The 21874-nt window shown below is 34.1% G+C and overlaps 1 protein-coding gene across 3 annotated transcripts in view; it reads left to right on the top strand.

Annotated features, from left to right (window-relative positions):
* Nucleotides 1-21874, top strand: part of GLRA2 (glycine receptor alpha 2) — a 272444-nt gene that overhangs the window by 87038 nt on the left and 163532 nt on the right. For all 3 annotated transcript variants that reach the window (XM_074192705.1, XM_074192704.1, XM_074192703.1), the window contains one exon: nt 5982-6205. In XM_074192705.1, the coding sequence (XP_074048806.1) occupies nt 5982-6205 (224 nt within the window). The remainder of the gene's footprint in view (nt 1-5981; nt 6206-21874) is intronic.

Genomic DNA, 21874 nt, shown 5'->3' with positions numbered 1-21874 from the left:
TGACCCAATTCAATTTCATCACTGACTTCACATGATGGCATTCAATGACAATATTTGCACGACCTAATGCTGATTGCATTAATTAGACTTTCGTTGCTTTGATTAAATCCCCTCATTGCATTTTTCTGTCTATCAAATATGTAAATGTGCACCTTTTCAATGTTCATCAATGCAAGGCTAAATATTTAAGTCAATGAAAACAGAAGCTGTCAGTATCTTTGTTTTCCTTTATTTGTAATATTTGCAGGTATTTAGAGGTGTGGTTAAACTATAGACTGTTGAGTTGCTTCCTGAAGATTTAGGAAAGTGTTCACTTTGATGATGACCATTTCTAAAGTGTTCTGAAAATGTTGCCCGGACCAGGAACATCTACTTTGCTATTTTAGAGTAAAATGAGCTGCATGGTCAAAGGAGAGATGTGTATGCTGCTTTTTCCCCTTACCTTCTTTGTGACAACAAAATTCATTTGGCTTTCAAAACTCTTTTTTTTTCTTTTTCCCTACTGTGGCTTTGACATAAAATGAAAAGATTTGCTTTCAAAAATGAAATTTCTGCCCTAAATCAAAGGTTTGATCCTTCCGCACCTTAGGAGTGGGAGGCTCAAAATCCTCACAAAAAACATGAGGGTGGTTATAAGAGGTTAACAACATACTTTTCAGTTTACTTTCTGTTGTAGAACCTAGAGCTGTTCCCCTTCTGAGAAAAGTTATGTGAACCTTCATGGTGTCCCTTCATATGTTTGATAATCTTATTTTAAACTTTAAACAGCTTAAAAAAGTTTAAAATGACTCATGGACCAAAAAAACCACTAAAGATCTTTGAACATTATAGATCTAAAATGAATGATTTTATTAAAACCTTCATCTTTGGAAGAATTGATCAGAAATAAGAATGAAAATGATAACTGATACTTTAATAGTACTGTAAGGTTTATGAATTACTTCACATATGTTATCTCCCAAGGACCAAATCATAGGAGCTAAATCAAAATCCAGAAGCAGCATTTGCTATAACTTTGAGTTTGGTTGATGTATTTTAGGTGCTTCTTTGGTGTTTTCTTATTCAAAATAATAGGTACATGTTCAAAGTTCCTAAAATCATTGAGATGAATCCTCCTACTTCTCTTGTGGTTTTGAAGTCCAAGAAATAAGGACCTCTTTATGCTAACATAAAGTTTTTGCATTGAGGAAAGAACATGAATAGCTCATTTCTAGCTACCCTGGCATTCCTCCACACTAGAAATTTACAAATGTGAAATCTAAGAATTTTTGTTTCTAGAAATGTGGAAAAGATTTTTGATCTCGAGAACTCTTTTGATACTGCCCAGTTAATAATTTAAATGTTGACAAAAATCTCCCTGAAAGCAATGAGTGCTTCCACCCATGATGCTTTTGTATTAGATGAAAATTTATAACTGAAATTTTCACATGAGGTTTGGATGTATACCTCCCCCCAAATGGGCTTATTGTATTTTTTTCCATCTAAGGAATGCATTTCTAATACATTATTATGATGGCATATGTATTATTCTAAAACAGTCATGGTCTTATAAAGTTACTAGAAGATGGGAAGAAGCTTTGCTCAATGCCAAATTAGATCTCTAAGCTTAAATATGTAGTAAGTAAAGAATAATAAGACTAACGTACATGTTAAGGGTCAGCTTTTGAGGTCATTTTTCATACCAGAAAGATTTACCAAGAGTTTGTTGTTGTACCAACAAACTTGGCCTTCTTTATGTAAATTCACATTGCGAGCACTTTCATAATACACCATCCAGTAGGATGTCTAATACAACATTTAATTATCATTCTAATGCTTTAAAAAAGGAGCAGGATAGGGAAGCAAGAAAAGAGGGGGAAAGGCAAGAAGATGTCCACAATAGAATATAAAGCATTACTAGGGCAGGCAAACTATAGTGAAACACATGATGACTTCACCAATCCGGAAAGTAGGCCCTATGGTATGAGTTTCAAAGGTTATAGATATCCCAGAGCATACATGAATATATACTAAATATATATTGAGGCATATAAGGTGATCTAGGATATATGTTGACCTTGATTTTTAAATTTAAAATTAAATACCAATGACTATACTTACCACATGAGACAATTTCCTAGGAACCTCTAATTCAACCTGACTTCCCTCTAGCAAAGGCTAACAAACTGGAAGTGAGGAAAATAGTGTTCTCTAGCTAAAAAGGGAACTCAGCAATTTGCTAGGCAATGTAGGAGAATGAACACTGTTCCTGTCCTGGAAACCTTACAATCTAGTTGGAAAGATAAGATCTACATATGAAGTAACAAGGCCACTTTTGCAAGACAATGTAATTAAAATGGAATAGTCACGCAGTTCAGTCTGCTTGATAAAATTCTAATTAATTAAAAAAGAAAAAAGGAAAAATTATTATAAGGCAAGTTATTTACAGAGGCTTAGTGGATAAAGCACCAAGTCTGGAGTGAAGAAGACCCAAGTTCAAATCCTGTTTCAGAACTTATTAACTGCCAGATATCAGGCAAGGAATTCAACCTCTGTTTAACGTTATTTCCTCATCTATAAAATGGGGGTAATAATAGTACCTAACTTCCAAGAGCAAGAAGATATTGTAAGGATCAAATTAGAGAATAATCATAAATCACTTAGGACAATGCCTCACATAGAGTAAGTACTATATAAATGTTAGTTTATTATTGTTATTATTATTTCATCATCTGTGATTATTAAGTGCTGCATTTGCTCTAAAATGGCTCTAGGGTATGGAAGTACTGCAATAACTGTTTGACTTCTTTTTTAAACCATATGAGTAACTTTTGGTATATACACCCCCCCTACATCTTTATTTAGGCAAGTTCCCTAAGAATTAGGGAACTTACAGAGTTACCAAGAGAGATACTGAGTGACTTGCTCAGCAACAAGCAGTTACCTTATGTTAGAATCAAGACTTGAATCCATGTCTTCCTAACTCCAAAGCCAGTCCAAAGTCTACTCTGCTGTGTTGCTGAAAATTGGAAAAATAATGAATATATTAAACAATTGCTTCATAAAGGGCTTGATTCATATTATGACAAAATAAGAGGGAATAAATAAAAAGGCAATAAATTAATTTAGTGAGAGACAATGTATCATGGATTCAAAGAAGAATCTATTTCCAGTGAATGAAAGCAGTTCAAAGGGAAACATAGTATGCATTTCAAGGTAGTGCTCAATACTTAATTCCCAATTAAATATTTCATTAAATACAGACCATAAAAGATTAAAATCTCATTTGTGTTTGTGTTTGTCCTGTCAGACAAGGAAATTCTATAAAATTCATGTAAATTATACAATATTAAAGTGACAGACTCATAGAACAGAAATAGATTTCAGTGGGTCATCTAGTCTAATTCCTTACCTCTGACTAGAAATGCATACAGATCTCCAAAGATATGAAGACCTTATGGCTTAGAAGTTCAGTTTTTGATATGATGTTTATCATTATTTCAAAATTTGAGAATATTTTAAATGATTGCATATTGCAAAGAAGAAAAGTATGTGTTCTCTAGTAGAAAGAAAAGTTGAATTTTACTTATTTTCTATAGTAACTCCATCCTATTAAAATCTGTTTTTTCCTACCTCTCAGAATCCAGGACAATGCCTTGATTTTTTTACACATATGTGAATCTATATACATGCACATTTATGTATATATACACATATACATATATTTTAAATTTATTTGTTGCTAGTTATTGTTAGCTTTGTTACTGGAAGGCACTCATCTGCTCCCAATTTAAAAATGTTTTGCAAATTGGAAGAATCTATCCCATTTTTTCCTATGTACAAATTTCAAAATTGAAAACCAGAAGCCAAAAGGAGGGAATTGGGACTATTGTTGTAACCATATGCCTAACAACTATGAAAATTTGTGTTTGAAAAGACTTTTTAAAAAATTTCCTCTCACACTTTTTATCACTGAGGTATCTCAGTATGGTCCTGCAAAGACAGAAGAATAATATTCTGTATTGATGTCTGTTTCTCTGATGCTCCCATCCTGTCTGACAGCAATCTGCCAAACCACTTGTTCCCCATGAGATATTGATCCCACATTCCCAACACAAACTCAAAGTTCCAGTGGTCTCCTTGTGGAATTTGGAAACTAGTCATTGGGAGCAATTTAAAATTGTTTCCTCTTGTGCTTATTGTCATCACAAGCATAATAGGTAAACAGCCTTGGATAAAAACCATAGCACCCTACTGTGGATTTGGCAAATGACTTGCTATGGAGCTACCCAGTCAGAAAATGTTTACTCTCAGTTTAGGGTTATTAATCTACCAGATTTAATTTGCATAACACACCAGACAAATTTAAATTTTTTTCAATTTTGTAAGAAAAAGACAATTTTCCCATATAGCCAATGAAATACTTCAAATTCATATCCTATCCTCTAACATTTCTTAGAGGGACCTACTCTGTAGACATTCTTTTCTTAATTTTAAACCACATACAGCATCATTCTTAAAAGCAAACACTGACCAGACCTTGAAATTATCCTAAATTAGTCAAATAATTAATATTTATCTATTTCAAATTCAAAGGTAATTTTGACTTATGGAAATAAATAATGTGACCCATATAAATATTAGTATGTTGGAATTTTAAATACATCATTCAAAATGAACAGGAAACAGGTGAGGAAAAAGATATCAGATAACTATAAAAGCTGTTTTCTATAGCCACCATTCTTGTGTTTCTCATAGTCCCAAGGACATAGGACTCAGTACAAGTCAATATTCTTATATCATCTCTGTGGCAGAAATAATTTAGACAAGAATGAATAGTAATAATAAGTCTAAGCATCTTTATCATGGTGAAGAAAAAGAAAAATGAGAAAAGAATTATGATAAAGTGATAAAGATAATAAGCATGAAGATACATGATAAGGAAATTATAGAGAGATAGATGATAGAATAAAGAAACAGAGAGAGAGAGAGAGAGAAAGATTGAAGTAAAGAGAGAATATGCTTGTATTGATCATGGTAGCACTAGATAAACAATGGAGCCAAGTTATGATCCTGCTTAATTTTCCCTAGGGTCTAGCCTGTAAAATTAGGAAATAATTCTCATTTATTATACCTAATCCTAACTGCCTAAGTCTGCCATAGAGCAACATCTCCAGTGAATTTGCCTGATGAAAGAACCTTTTTTAGAAAAGCAAGGAGAGCTATTTATGTAGATAATAATCTGCTAGACCAAAACCATTTTTTTATGAAAAGGATCCAGATGTTTTCAGATTAGAAAGTAGTTCTATTCAAACAATCGCAGTCTGTTTTTTTGCTTAAAAACTCTATCTGTTGAAGAATTAACTAGATGCACAGATGTTCATAGCAGATAGTTTAGAGAAAAAAATGTTAAAGTAGCCTGATAATTTATCAAGGTAATAAAAGAGAGGGAGAAAGCATAGGACTAATTGTAATTTTAAAATATCTAAAATGCTTTGCTTGGGATTTTTGCTTTTACATTATTGACCTCTTGGTTCTCTTGACCAGAATTCTTCTTTTATCAAGATTCTCATAAAGAATTCCTGGGAATTGGCAAATAAATTAGATAGTAGGTTCTTATCCTCCTATATGAAAAGAGGTTATAGGTTAAACCAATTCTGATTTGGGAAATATATTTGTATCCATTTAGTCATATATTTTCATTGGCTAATTTCTTCAGGAGCAATTTTCTCTTTGCAGAGAAATGTTGACTTGGGAGGTGTGTCTGCACCATACCAGCATACCAGTTTTAAAGGTAGAAAGATCAATTATTTAATGCAATGTATGTTGCACTCTTGGATTGAGGGATTTTGTTTTGTTCCTCTAACTGAATTCACTGGTAAGGTTGATATTGTGTAGACATGCATGGATTGTTGATGTGAAAAACTGAAACACTGGAAATGATGGGGTCCCTCATGGTTAGTATGAGGGATTAGTCATCTTTCTCTGTGGCATTTCTATAGGACTATAGAGTGAACATCTTTTTGAGGCAACAGTGGAATGACTCCCGGCTGGCTTACAGTGAATATCCCGATGACTCCTTGGATTTAGACCCATCTATGCTAGACTCCATTTGGAAACCAGATTTATTCTTTGCCAATGAGAAGGGTGCCAACTTTCATGATGTCACCACAGACAACAAACTACTACGGATTTCCAAAAATGGCAAAGTGTTATACAGTATCAGGTAAGATCCTGCTGACTTTACTTCAGCTATCTCTCACATTCTAAGCTGTCTGAATCTACAGGAGAAAATTTGTATATGTTGCATGTATTTGATTATCAAGGTTTCTCAGTGACCCATTGAATTGAAGGTGTTTTAATATTCTCATAGAATTTAAAGTATACTTATCAACAATTTAATAAACTTTCATGAAACACCTACTATTTATCTCCACACTGGACAATACTCTATTGTGTGTGTCATCATCAGTCAGTTGGTATTTATTAAGTACCCATTATGTGTTAGGCATTATGGAAGTTTAAAAAAAGGCAAAAGACAGCCCCTGAACTCATAGAGCTTACAATCTATAGGAAAGTCAACGGATAAGTGAATATATACCAAACAAACCATATACAGGAAAAAATTAAGTGAATTAAGAGAGAGAAAGCACTTTATAAGAAGAGATTTTGGTTGGGACTTTAAGGCACCAAGATCTTTCAGGATTTTTCTATTTATATCTCCCCTTCAGCTTGGAATATATAGTAAATTCTAAATAAATACTTTTTTCATTCATTCATTCAAAATATTGTGCTTGATATTAAAGACAAAGAGATAAAAAAGATGTAGTTCTTGCCCCTCAAGTAAGAAACTTAGAAATAAAAAAATCTCAGGTCAGATGCAAATTATGACTTAGAGCAATTAAAGAGTTGCCATAGATCTTAGAGATTATTTGTTTATTTCTTCACTTAATAAATTTGTTTTCTTGTGAATGCAAACCACACATTCTGGAGACTGAATGTAATATGTTTGAATTGACTGGCATGGAATAGTGTTTTTCAGTCATTTGGATTTAGTAACATTACCATCTCTGGTCTCAGACTGCAAATTTGTCAGTATTCACTTTATGGTTTTAGTTCTCTGATTCCTCTTAACCAATCTGAATATGGCTCAGAAATGAAGGGAGTATAACTTGATTCAATCCTTATAGAAGTACAGACCAATGATATTAGAAGGGACTTTAAAAATCATAGCCTCATAAGTCTAGAGCTGGAAGGGATTTCAAAGGCTACCATCTATCTAATATTCTCATTTTAAAATAAATTTAAAATAAAGAAACCAAGGAACAGAGATGTTACCCAAGTTCTCTTAGTGTCAAAGGTGGGATTTGAATCTAGGTCCTTTGAATCCAAAAACCAGTGTTCTTTCCATCATTTAACATGCCTTTAATCTTTCTCATCTTACAATTCAATTCTTAAAGATTTATTGCATGCCATGAAATAGAGAAATGTTTACTCTAACCATATCAACAGTTTCTCTGGTAGAATGGGCATATGAGAACAATTTGTTCCAACTTGATCAGGCATCTAAGATGCCAAGGCCATTCATTGCATCTTTGTCCAACACCAGTCTCCCTGACTTTTGTCTTACCACTGGATTTGGATGAACCTGGAAGACAGAATGAGGCTGATGACTTTGTGCAACTCTGTTTCATTTAAATCCAATTCACACCAAGGGAAGAGATCACCATGTGATGTTATTGGTCCTCTTTGAAAATGAACACAACAGACATTGTGTTGAAGTGCTGGGGCCACAAAAAGAGATAAAAGACAGTCCCTGCCCTCAATGAATTTACAATATAATTTGACAAAGTCAAATGCAAAAAGTTGTCATGATTTGTACTGGGTCACACAGTAAAGCTAAAGCAGATCAAGAATGATTTCTCCTAATTTTTCAGTGATCTTTAACTAATCTATGCAGTTTCCAACATGAACTCTTATTTTAAATAGTCAAACAAACAAATATTTTTTAATACCTGCTATTTTTGATTCAAGGTTTATGTATGGAGGCATCATTGCATATAGAAGAGAATGTTAAACCTCAAGTTTGAAAACCTGGATTCAAATCTTACCTTTGGCATTTATTATCCATGTGATCTTAGTCAAGCAATTTATATACTTCTCATAGCTATCTAAATATATTAGCTATAGCTCTCATAGAATTTTCAAGTATTTACTCATTAAGTCCCAAGTACTATACTACTAATAAAAATAGTTGAATTTTTTTTATTACAAAGACAGCTAGGTAGCACAGTGAATAAAGAGTTACATCTGGAATCAGGAAGACACATTCAAAATCAACCTCAGGTGCTTACTAGTTGTGTGATAGTAATAAAGTCACTTAACCTCTGCCTGTCTCAGTTTCCTCAACTGAAAAATGTAGATAAAAATCATACCCAGAAATGTCATAAGGATTGATTGAAATAATATTTATAGAATACTTATTACAGTTCCTAGAAGATAATAGCTACTTAATAATTTTTTCTTTATTATATATATAGTAGTACTTTATGAGTTTTTAAAAAATTTATTTATTGATTTTTACAAGGCAATGGGATTAAATGACTTGTCCAAGGTCACACAACTAGGTAATTATTAAGTGTCTGAGGCCAGATTTAAACTCAAGTCCTTCTGATTCCAAGACCAGTACTCTATCCACTGTGTCACCTAGCTGCCCCCTACTTTCAGGTTTTTAAATATTAATATTAATAATATTAATTAATTAATAATATCATCTTTACAGATAATGAAACCGAGACAGACAGACAGGCAAAATGAAAATCACATAGCTATTAATAGTGTGACACAAATTTTGAATTTAGATCGTTCTGACTCTAGGCCACTGTTCTATACAGCCTCTAAGTCCTAGATATACAAATAAAAATTTTAATGTAGAAAAAGTCTGAGAGAAATAATTTCTGGATAATTAATAATTTTCTTAATCATGGTTAGTAAATAATTAGTAAAAGAATGTTTATTTGGCTTTCTCTCATAAACCAAAGATCTCTCATGGTGGCCTCTTGATGTTTATAAACCCTAGGAAGAGTGGGTGTTCCCAACAGATGAGAATCAACTCTGATTGGTTAATAATTCATAAAGAATAAATAATGATAGGTAGGCCTATTCTAATGAGGACTTTGTGTGATTCTGCTCCCAAAGAGAGATTCATTTCAAACCAGATTATTTCTTACTAGACAATGCAAAAGAGATCTACTCTTCTTCACCCCCCTCCAAAAAAAGAAAAGCCTGAGTAGAACACAATGGATCAGAATTTATCTAAATTAAATCCTTTTTACTCTTTAATCAGAACTAAACTTCCCCAGTTACACAGGGAAGACTGAAAAGAATATTCAAATCAATCTCATCATCAGCCCTGTTCTTCAGATGTTGACTGAATAAACTAAAAGGGACTGGTTTCTGAATGAGAAAATAGAAAAGGGAACATCTTAAACTCAATTGGTTGGTTATTAATATAAGAGAAATATAATTGCTCTGAAAATATAATTCCTTTCCTAAATGAATTTTCATTCTAAGATGAGGAAACTACACACTTAAAGCAATGCCAGGAAGAGGTATTTTGGTATTGAAAATTTTATGTATGGTAAATAGGGCCAAAGGAAAGTAGATAGCTAATCCAGGAGCAATGTCAGAGTTGATTTGATGATGGTTTCCAGAAATTAAGTGGAAAAGATATTTCTTCTGAGGCAAGGTGATTGGCAAGGCTGTGGAGTAGATGACTGGAGAAAATGGAGAGAATTTTTCTGAGATTTGGAGCAACCAAAACAATCACTAGTCATTGATTAAGGAGGTCTTAGGGTTGAAGTTCCTGTGATAAAAGATTTAATAAAAACTACAGGGCATGTCATCTTATGTCCAAGTGAGGCTAAATAGATGGGCAGAGAACAAGTGGGTAGATGAGGAAATCTCAAACTCTTAGAACATATAATAATTGCTCAATTCACTTTACAAAGGCTAATTTCATTGAACTGGTAGTCAGGATATTTTTATATTTTATATATTGTCCTATTTCTTCAACTATTTGCATGACATTGAACAAGTCTCAGTTTCCCTTCTGTGGTATATAGGATTTGGTCTAGGTAATGCCCAATCAATACTTCTATTACTCATAGTTTGAAAGTCCTTTTCCTTCTTTTCCTTTTCCTTACCAAGTTTAAGTAGCACCATGAATAGGGTATTGGGTCTGGAGTCAGGATACCTGAATTCAAACCTGCCTGAGATATTTGCTAACCAAATGGCACTGAATAAGTCATTCAACCTCTGTCTGCTTCAATTTCCTCAACTATAAAATGTGGATAATAATAATTCCCATCTCACAAGATTATTGTGAAGATTAAATGAGATAGCAATAGTAAATCACTTAGCATTATGTCTGGCACTGTGTAAATACTAGCTATTATTATTATAATGTTATCATAAAAGAGTTTGTTTAGTCATACTAGTCAAAAATCTTTTTTAATTGAAAATAGTCTTTTTATCCTGATGACAGCTTGTCAATTCCATTTTTGAAATGAAGATGTCCACCTTGGTTCTTGACTATTGGTTGCCTTCCTCCTCAATATTTACTTATAGTTATTTTAGTTAAAGGACAAAATATTGTTCTGGCAGTTATTTCATTCCTTGTTTAACAAGTAGCCACTGCTTGCTTCCTTGCTCTTAGAGGAGAGAGAGTAGTTTTGTGAAGTCTGCATCATGCTGGGTTGGCTTAGGCTGATTTCATTTAATATGCAGTGTTGGACATGACATAACTTGCTGTGACCTGATCAAATGGGACATATGCAGAACCTCACAATGGAAAGGGAAGTTATAAAAAGCAACACATGGGTTATGAGATGCTCCAAATAAGCCTCCAGTGCTCATGTGACATTCAGGCTGGTGAAGACCTGGCATGACCCGTTACTAAAATGCATCACAATTTTTCTGTCTACTAGAGGAAAACATTTCCAACCTGGCAGAGCTCAGTTAGGTAAGATTTTACAATGTTGATATTGAACACATCACTTCAGGAGTTGTTTCTAGTTACTCTTCATGCAGACTTTAAAGGGGCATGAGGCTTTGTTCTGTGGCAGGTAAAATAGTTCTCTCTGTCTTTTGTGGTTATTCTTTGAAATGAGGGGGGTGGAGAGTGTCAGTGATTGTTGTACAACACACCTTAGACTAAACCATTTCTGCCTCAATTGTAAGCAAGGGCTGATTTTTATGAAATTTAAAGAAAATGAAATATCATGGTAGAGTCTAGCTCTAGGGAATCTAATTGCTTGCTTGGAGCTGTTTTAAAATGGTCTCATCCATTGAGAGTGATGAAATTATGGGGGTGGAAAACAGGCAAAAGAGAAAGAGATTCGACTATATGTGAAGATGTCACATTCTCATCTAAGTGACACAAAACTGTCTCATTAGAGATTGAAGCACAGAAAGTGTTATCCAAGATAAGCTTATAGGATTGACCTTAAAGTCAGAAAGGGAGGACTGGTTTCATGGAAACAGGGAAGAGCTTTTGCCACCCTAAGTACTTTCTTCATTTCTTTAAAGATGATTAAACCTTTTATTACTCAACTAAAGACAAGGAAAATTAAAATTCGTTTACCTCAGCTAAGGTATAAATGACTGGTATCAGTTTTTCCCTAAGTGGGTTTTAATTAAATTTTGATAGAGATTCTGAGAGGGAAAGAGCCAACTTGGCACTCAAAAAAGTTAGATGGTTATGGAGTATGGCTGGAGATGAAGTGGAGGTATAGAAAAGAAAATCTGGATAAATCTATCTGGTTTATAAATTCAAATTGATTTACCATAGCTGAATAACTTCACAACATTGATCTATGTCTCAATTTTATGTGAGATAATTGTTGCATATTTGTCAGTCCCCTGACAAACATCTAACTGCACTTTAAATTTGAGGTGTGCACCCTAAAGTTGCTCTCCCTCTCAACTTTCTTATTTCTGTGAATAATACCAAAAGTCTCCAAATCAATGACTTAAAAACTCAGTCATCTTTCACTCTTCCCCCCTCACTTCACAGTCCATCTCCTAGCCATTTAATGAATTAACAATTCTTATTCTACCTTTACAACCTCTCACATCTATTCCTTTCTATCCCCTCTGGATTGTACTATTGTAATAATGGCCTTTCTACTTTTGGTCTTTTCCTTTGACAATGCCATTCCTTCACAAAAATATGAAAATAATCTCTTAGACAGAGGTTTGACCCCTTTACTCTCCACTCAAGAGATTTTGATTCCCCCCCATTGTCTTTAGACTCTTCTTTCTGAATTCAAATCCAGCCTCAGACACTTGCTAGCTATGTGACCCTAAACAAGTCACTCATCCCTGTTTGACTTAATTTCCCCTTCTATAAACTGAACAGGAAAAGGAAATGGTTAATTACTACTAAGAAGACCCCAAAAGAGAACACAAAGAGTCAGACATAACTGAAAAAAACCCAAACACCATTTTTTTTAGAATAAAACATATTCTTCATTCTATCCCTTAGGGTACTCCACCCTCTGAATCCATCCTACACTTTCAGTCTTATTTCATATTTCTGGTAGCCTGCATGTACACTAATTTGCAGTTAAACTGGATTTCTGGCTGTTCTCCAAGCATGTTTCAATTCTCCTACCCCCAAATGCCTGAAATTAATTTTTTCCTTTTCCCTCTCCATTAATGTCCTCCTCTTCATGATTCAACTCAATGTTAGATACTGCATGAAGCTTTCCCTGCACCCTGTTCTACCTCCCTCCAACTGAAAGCAATCTTCCCATCCTCAAACTTGCCTAGCCATATGGCTTCTTAATGTTTTTGGTGTCATAGTCTCAGTTGGCAGTCTGGTGAAACCGAAGAACCCTTTTCCTCAGAAAAAAAAATTAAGTCTTTAAATGCAAAAATAGATGGGATTCAATTATATCGAAATACAGTTATCAAAATGTTAAATAAAACAAGTTCAAGGACCCTAGGTTAAAAATGCCACCAGTAGCCCAATTTACCAATATTCTTCTTTTGCCTTTATAACTTTATAGAATGTATTATGCCTATTTGGATTCATATTATATTCTCTCTATTGTAAGCTAGTTAAGGACAAGAGACAGTCATCTCTTTCGCTGTCTAGGAATTAGCAGAGCATCCTGTGCCCCACACATAATTGATCCATAAAAAATCTTTGTGAAATTATATTATTTCCATGAAGCCCAAAGAAAATGAAGTTACAACTCAACAAATGCCGGTGATTTTTTATGAATTTGTTAATTTTATATGAGCAAAGAAGTACTATTCTACATTAGAAGTTAAGATTTTAAAGGTGAGCAACAGAGAGAAAGAGTAAGAAAATCAGAAAGAAGACATGCAGAGAAAAAACACAGAAACATAGAAAAGCTCTTGAAAACAGAGAAAACATTTTCTCTAGTTCTATATGTTTTGACAGGAAAAAGCTGCAGAGACAAAGTCATAGTTTCAAAGAAAGACAGAAAAACAGAACATAAAGATAAAAATGTAAAAGGAGAGGGAGAGGAAAAGGAGACCAGAGGAGGAGAAGAGGAATAGGTCCAAAGAAGAGAGACAGAGATAATCAGTTCAGAAAAATAAAAAGAACAGAGACAGACAGAGAACACACACTGGAATCTTAATCTAGGTCATATTTCCTCTCCTAACCTTGTCTATTATTATAAAGGGGATAAATGAAGACCAAAAATGTTATCAGATCAGAAATGCTATGAGATACCATTTGCTTTCAGCAAGAAATATTTTCTGGTGAAATTCAAGCATATCATTTTGTGTTCCCAAGGAATCATTTTTGCCAGATTTGGGGAAAAAACCCTGAAGATTTGTGCAAATTTCTGCCTTTGTTCTCCATGGTACAGTCCTCAGTGAGGGGTCATTAGCCAGAGTAAAGAACCAAATCTTCATTTGTTTGTTTGTTTTTTCTCTTTCTTACTTATTGTCCTAATAGCAACTCCTCTAGTGTGCTCATATTTGCTCTCCTGAACATTTATTTTTTTGGCTCTTCATTTAGCCTTCAACAATTTCCCAACCAAAACCCACTACACACACACACACACACACACACACACACACACACACACACACACACAAAGACACGAATTAAACATCTTAATCATGCACTTAGGTAACTAAAATATCATAAAACAGAGTGTTTTAGGTAAAAACTTAGTGAAGGGTAAGGCCAGAAAGCAGTTGGAAAATGAAGGGTCGTATATTCAATGGAAGTCCCAGAAGACAGGAACTTTAGAAAGAAAGGGGAGTAGAAAAAGTGCTAATGTTCTGGGTGTTTTAGTGCTAATACTCTGGGTGTTTTAGTCCTCCTGAACATCCTGAAAATATATTTTCAGTAATCTTGGACTGGAAAACTGAACATTGAATTTCAGAAAGACTTCAGAAAGGGTTCAAGTTGGGGCAGCTATGTGGCACAGTGGATAGAACACTGGCCCTGGAGTCAGGAGGACCTGAGTGCATATTTGTCCTCAGAGCCTAGCTGTGTGACCTGGGGCAAATTACTTAATCCCATTGCAACAAAAATAAACAAACAAAAGAATGGGTTCAAGTCCTTCCTCCCTGCCCACTCCTCAACCTACTAGTTGTAAGAATACAAGTAACATTCATTTTTAAAAAAAGTTTGACTTCCAAATCCCTCTTTTTCCTCTCCCCTCATTGATTTGATTCTGTTTTGATTTTCCTTATCTACCATAAGTAACTTTCTATAGTCATAATTTTTACTTTTTTGTGAAGTTTTCCAGTCTATTTCTTGACTTTTAATTCTATGCTAAAATACCTCTAGGTTTCTCAGGAGGAAAGCATATTTTTCCCAAGCTTCAGGGTTTTTGTGGAGTTATTTTCAGAGTTAGTTTTGGGAGTCCGTAAATTTTCATTTCATCCAAGAAGGTATGATCTAGGAAGAGGTGTATTTACTACTCTCCAAACCTATGTTCTGGTCTGTGAATGACCACCCTCAAGTGCTCTGTTCTGGAAGCAGAGCTGATTCAGTCATTCCCAGGGTTTGCTCTTGGTTTGCTGTTTGCATTGGATTTCACTGTATTCTCACCCTTGGGCAACAGATCTTTCTTGACAACCTCTTTAAGTAGTCTTGGGATGGAAAATCATTTCACCTCATCCTTTCATGAGTTCTGCCACTCCAGAATTTGTTTTGAGGCATTATTTTAAAGTTATTTGGAGGGAATTCTGGAGAGCTCAGACAAGTCCTTAACTTTTTGCCACCATTTTTGGTTCTGCCCCTAAATCTCAATTTCATCATGAGTATTATGAGAGTAGGGCTGCAACACTTTTCAGGGATATCATGAGGGAAACATTTTATAAACACACAAGTATCTTGAATGTGAGTTATTATTTACTTGATCAAAATGGAACCTGAAACTGTCATCCTGAATGTAAGAGAATGAGAGCAAAATATTAATCCTTTAAAAGCAATGACCATCAAATAAGTTGATCTACAAGGACTAAGGGATGAAAGTGAACTTCTAATGATTTAAGGTAGAGACTACTATTCGTGAGGCAATGGGGTTAAATGACTTACCTAAAGTCACACAGGAATAAGTTTCAAGTGTCTGAGGCTTTATTTGAACTTATGCCTTCCTGACTCCAGTGCCAGTCCTCTCTCTCTCCCCTGACCCAAGACTACTGCTTTGAAAAATGTCTCACAATTCTCATAAGAATAAAGACAAATGTAATTTGCAAATTTTTAAATGAAAAAATTAATAAAAAAGATCACCTTGATAAAAGGATGTCAATGACCTTGAATTCAGATTTGAATGCTTGCAACTGATGTTGGATATAACACAGAATGTTGGAGCTCTGGTTATTCTTGTTTGCAAGACAAAAATAATAGCCACTATTAACTTCCTTATCCCTCTTCTTGGACCCCCAAACTACATTTTGTCCTTTCTTTGCATAACCATAAAATAGAGAGATACAAAGTCAAATTTGAAGAAATAGACATGATGTTATAAGACAAGAAGAGTAAAAAAGAAATGACTAGAGATTCTGGGGAATAGTTGCTTTTTCCATCACCATGTACCTGTGAGACCCTCACCTTCCCTTTGTCCTGTTTTTCTTTCCCTTTCAAGGAAATTGCATATATTTAATCAGAATTCTGAAATTTTGTGGACTTACAGGGCATTACAACCTCAAAGAGATCTTAGAAATTACTGAAACCAACTTTCTTATTTGATAGATGAAGACAGTAAATACTAGAGGAGTGAAGTGATATGACCATAGTCACACACCTAATCTGTGATAGAACTAGCACTCAAATCTTTTCTTTGTAGTTTTTTTGCAAGGCAAATGGGGTTAAGTGGCTTGCCTAAGGCCACACAGCTAGGTAATTATTAAGTGTCTGAGATCAGATTTGAACCCAGGTACTCCTGACTCCAAAGCCGGTGCTTTATCCACTACACCACCTAGCCACCCCTAGCACTCAAATCTTAGACTTCTTTCTTGTTCTTTCAACACCTATTACTTCCCTATTCATCCCAAAAGCATTTTCAAGAGTAAGGTGAAGTATGTTTCTAGAGATACTCCCCCTTTCTAAATTTACTAGTGATGGCTCATTAAAAAGTCATTGAAAAAAGGAGAATGTGTGGAAAGAGGTCAAAGGGAGAAGAGAAGCAAATATGTTTTAAAAGTGCCTCAAATGCTGAAAAAGATAACTTGGAGGCAAAAATAGGAAAGATTATTTGACAGTTTTGAGCTGATAAAGCAAATTTTTTTTCAGGCTAATTTTGCTATTATAAAATCAAATGGTTGTAAGGGACTGATATAGCATTGGGGATACAATCAAAGTCTGCTTTTCCAAAGCTATAGTCAAACCTTAATCATTAGCCACCAAGTTTATCCCTTTGCCTTTGGGCTGTACCATATTTAAAGTATTCTTGCCAACTGAGAATTCCTTCTGTTTCAAGGACCTTCAGAGAAGGAGATTCCATGTCTTTTCTTGACCATTCCTAATTGTGTCTTTTAAGCCACTGACACTTTCAGAGAATACACCATAACCTCAATGCTTCTTATTATAATTTAAATTGAATTTCTTTTATTCTGTCCTCTAAAGAATTTGAAAAGTATTGCTTTTCCTATTGTTTTATGGGATGCAAGGATCAGTTCTCAGTGTGTGTGTCTATATAATTTATATTGTTATAATCTATATAATTTATTATGATAATTACAATGTGGAATGCATAATAGATTATTTCTTAAGATATCTAGCTAGCTTATTGGCATTAGCATCTTTAGGAGAACTTATACTTTAACTTAAAGAAGTGCCTCTTTCAGAGTTAGGAGGTAGAAATTTTAGAATGGTGCTCTTTGGCACAAGTTAATACTTGCTTTGCTCATACTAATGATTAGCCTTTTACATACACATAGATAAACATACAAACTCATTTATATGGTATATATATAATATGTTATATATATAACATGCTATTTATATAGAGATATGTCCATTTGTTTTGCTTGTTTTTGCAAGGCAATGGGGTTACGTAATTTACCTAAGATCACATAGCTAAGTAATTATTAAGTGTCTAGAGGAGGTTTGGAACTCAGGGCTTCCTGAGTCTAGGGCAGGGACTCTTAGCCACTGCTCCACCTAGCTGCCCCAATGTCCATTTTTTAAAAAAGCATTATATTATAGATTTGCAATTTACCGCTATTTCATTTGTACCATTCATAGTCAAAATGGTGAAAGGTGTAATATTTATAGATTGTATTGGAGGGGTGATGTGTTTTATAGAAAAGTGTGCAGAATTTTTAAACAATACACAAATTCAAATCCCAGCTTTGCTGTTTATGGAGGAGTGATATTTGTACAAATTTGTCTCAGTTTCTTCATAAATAAAGATAAGATAAGATAATCCCCAAGATCTATTTTATCTGAAAATAATACAGGTCATTTAGTCAAATTCCCTTCATTTAACAGATTAAGAAATTGAAATCCAGACAGGTTTATCTACATAAACAGAGGCATACAAATAATAAATAATTGAATTCAAAGCCAAAACCTTTGAATACTGGTCAGAGAACTTACCATGTCATCTCTGGACTCTTTTCATTTCTTCATAGACCAGTTCTCTCACGTTCACGGTCTCTTCAGCAACAGAAAATTTGGTGTTCCCTTTCCTGGGCAGCATCCTATCTCCTAAATGCAGCTTTCTGAAACTTTCCACCCTTAAATCTCCTTACTTTCCACGTTTCAATTTGTAAAAAATCTTTGGAAATTAATCAGTTAATTTCTAATTGAAGTGAATTAATTTATTAAGTTGATCCATACTAAGATGCCAGTCACTCTGCCAAAGGGCATTAATATCTTAAGATAAGGGTTCCTTGGACATGACAAAATTAAGCAGCTTACTGTCCAGTCACACTGTTCTTCATCCAACAGTCACTTTTTGATGCCTTTGTATTGGCTCTTGCCTTAAATACTCTCCTTTCTCACTTCAACCTTTTGGAATCATTGATCTTCCTCAAGATTCACATTAAGTCCTATCTTCTAAAAATGTTCTTCTCTTGTTTCCCCAAATGTTACTATCTTCCCCTTAAAAGTTTGCCTTTCAACTATTCTGTTTATATCCTAAACATCCCTAATTATTTATACTTTGACTCATCCTTCAATGTTACCTTCTTGAAAACTATGATTCCCCCCCTTTTTATATCCTCCTTGGAAGCTGGGTGGCACAGTACACAGAGTCAGGTCTGGAACTAGGAAGACTTGAATTCAAATCCATCCATATTTACTAACTGTGTGACCCTGGGCAAGTCACTTAGCTCTGTTTGCCTAGTTTCCTCATCTGTAAAATGAGATAGTAAAGGAAATGGCAAAGTATCTTTCCTAAAGAAACCCCAAAACGGGGCTCAGAGGGTCAGACACAACTGAAATGACTGAGCAAGAAATTCTCTGTTTAACAATGCCTGTAATTTAAGAAGTGTTTGAAAAATGTTTTCTTGACTGTCATAGAAAACAGGAAGAAAAAATTCATTACTTAGATAAAAGGAAATTCATTACTTAGATAAAAGCAAGCCCAAAGTGGATTTGTCTGGCTCAAATGTGATCTGCCTTTGGTTATTTGATTTATGCTGTTACACATGGGATAGAACAGAACTTTTAATGGAAACCAAATATTAGAAATTACAAATTATTTTCCTTCAGAGTATATTTTAGGTAATGTTTGCTTGGTATCCTGCAATCCAGGAAAAAATGGCTTCTCCTCCAAAACTGTATCCAAACCCTCATTATTTTTATGACTTGACTTAATGAAGTAATTTGAAGTATACAACCCTACTAATTTAATGACTATATCATAAACACTATCATTTAAATGAATACTGAGGTTTAGGAGAACTCCCAGGAAAAGCCATGTAACCATAGAAATATAAAGAAGCCCAATTCTCCCCATGAGGAAGAGAGTGAAAAGGAAGGAAGAAGCTGGCAGAGGCAGATAGGTGAATATCAGTGAAAGTCTTAAAAAGACTCTGTAGGACTGAGAGGAAGTAGATTGAGTGGAGCCAAAATAGGTATGTCACATTAGGTACTCAGGGAGTCATACCAGTCTACAGGAACTTTCTCTGGTTGAGGCTTTTTGCTATACAATAATGTATGCATAATTAGATCAAAGAAAGAAAAAGAAAAAAATTGAACCCTGATGTGCTGCTGTCCTTACTGAAAGGTCACTGGAATGACCACCACAATTGTGGTCAGTTTGTGTGTGTATTATTGTTAGTGTATTTTTATGTTTTTAAAAGTACTTTTCCACTCCGTTAACATTGCTTTGAACTGAAAACTGAGTAAGAGGTGGTAGGGAACCTCTTTAAGTTCTTTTCCTTTCTCTATCTTTTGCACCATGCTGCTTTTAAAGCTAAATATCCAACTCCATCTTTCTATTTTCCAAACCCAACATCAAAACTCAAGAAGATCCAAGTTCTCCTTTATCTTCTGGGTTTGACATTCTAATAGAGGAGCTCCAGGATTAAAAAAAATTATCTATCTATATGTGTGTGTGTGTGTGTGTGTGTATCACATCCTACTCTTAGATCTCTGATCCTCTCACCTTAAACTAGATGCCCAAATTCTGACAATGGAACCTATCTTTATAGAGGGACAGATTTGGGGTGCCAGAAGGGCTTCTATGCAGTCCATTAATATGCTAACAATCTTATAGAATATATTCCTTATAGTTCAAAAAAACTACAAACCCAAATGAGGAATCTCTCAGGTCCACAGCAGATCTTTAGTAAACATCACTGTAATATGAGAGTATCCCTGGAGACAAAACAGAGACATAAATATAGCTACAGAATGCATTCACAGATGAGGGTTCTCACAAATGCTCTTATACAATCATACAAAAAAAAATGTTTGGCCTGAAAAATAATCGACTGCATTCACAAGCTAGAACAAACCAAAACATCAAGCAAAATAGTAGTCTATTAATCCTCCTTCCTTGAATTTTCCTTCTGTCAAGAAGCCAAAGGAAATTTGAGTTGATGATAAAGTTTAATCGAGTTTATATTTGGTTCATCCTATCTGCTGCTCTTAAATGATTTTTCAGTCTCTTTTATGTCCAGAATAAACATTCATACCTTAATAGTAATCCTTATGGGACAATGTTTTAGAGTTTTCTATTTGTATATATTTCAAAAGAAAGAAAAATATGAAAAAAATTACTCATCTGAAAATCTAAGCATTTACTCCACTCAGGTTCTATCATAATGACCAAATGAATTAGAAATTAAACATACATTGGATCTAAAAGCTGACACTAGATTTTAAGATAATACTTTAGGATCTTATCTAGTTAGGGGCAATCTAGTTTACCCCTATTCAATTTTATTGTTGGTGAAAGTGAGACTTAGAAAAGAAAAAATGACTAGCTGACATCAAATCAGCCCTGAAAATATGTACTCAGAGTTTGGATCCAGGTTCTGGTCTTCTAATTCTGAATATGTTCTCCCCACTGCAACCCTTTCTGATCACCAAGATAGCCAATTAAGCTCAGATGTTTTCTATGAGATAACTTTTTATAGCAAAGTTCTAAACAGGTCTTATTGACCAAATTTTTTCTTTTTTAAAATTTTTTTCTTTTTTCTATTGTCATAGTGGAAATGAAGAAATGAATAAAGATTTTTTTACATTTAAATATTGTCTCAAGGTTTGCAGAATTCTTTATAATTGTCATCTGACTTGAGTTTCTCAATAATTCTGAAAGGTAGACATGTCAGGTATTATTATCCCCCATGTCAAAAATAAGAAACTAGAAGTAATCATGAGAGGCAAGTTCCATATTTTCCCACATCTGAAATGATCTTAAGTCATCTCAGGCTAGCCTCACTCATTATTACTGCATAGAATTCAAATTGTGTTTTGTTCTTTACATTGTTGTAATCATTGTGTATATTTTTCTCATATGAATTTCAATATTCATAATTTCTAATATCTCAGTGATAACCTATTTCATTCAAGTATTACTGTTTATTTAATATTTTCTTATTACTGGTCAACCATATTTTTCCATATTTTCTTGATTCCCCAAAAGTGGCAACTATATTTTGGTGCATATCAAACTTTTCTTTCTATGATTTCCTGGAGAGAAGTTGTCTAGCACTATCATCTTTTGGTCAAAATGTATGCAAGTTTTAGTCTTCATTTTTAAGCAAAATTTCAAATTTCTTTACAAAATGGTAAGACACATTCATAAGACAATATTGTTTCAATGTGTCTCTTTTTTTGCACCTTCTCCAACATTATTTCTATCTTTAATCATCTATACAGATTTGCTAAGTGTGAGGTGAAACCATTTCTGTTAATGATTTTGGGAAGCAATTT

Source organism: Macrotis lagotis, chromosome 6 (assembly GCF_037893015.1).
Source record: "Macrotis lagotis isolate mMagLag1 chromosome 6, bilby.v1.9.chrom.fasta, whole genome shotgun sequence".
Classification (NCBI taxonomy): Eukaryota; Metazoa; Chordata; class Mammalia; order Peramelemorphia; family Peramelidae; genus Macrotis; species Macrotis lagotis.
The sequence above is the reverse complement of the archived record's forward strand: the minus strand, read 5'-3'. Positions and strand labels throughout refer to the sequence as shown.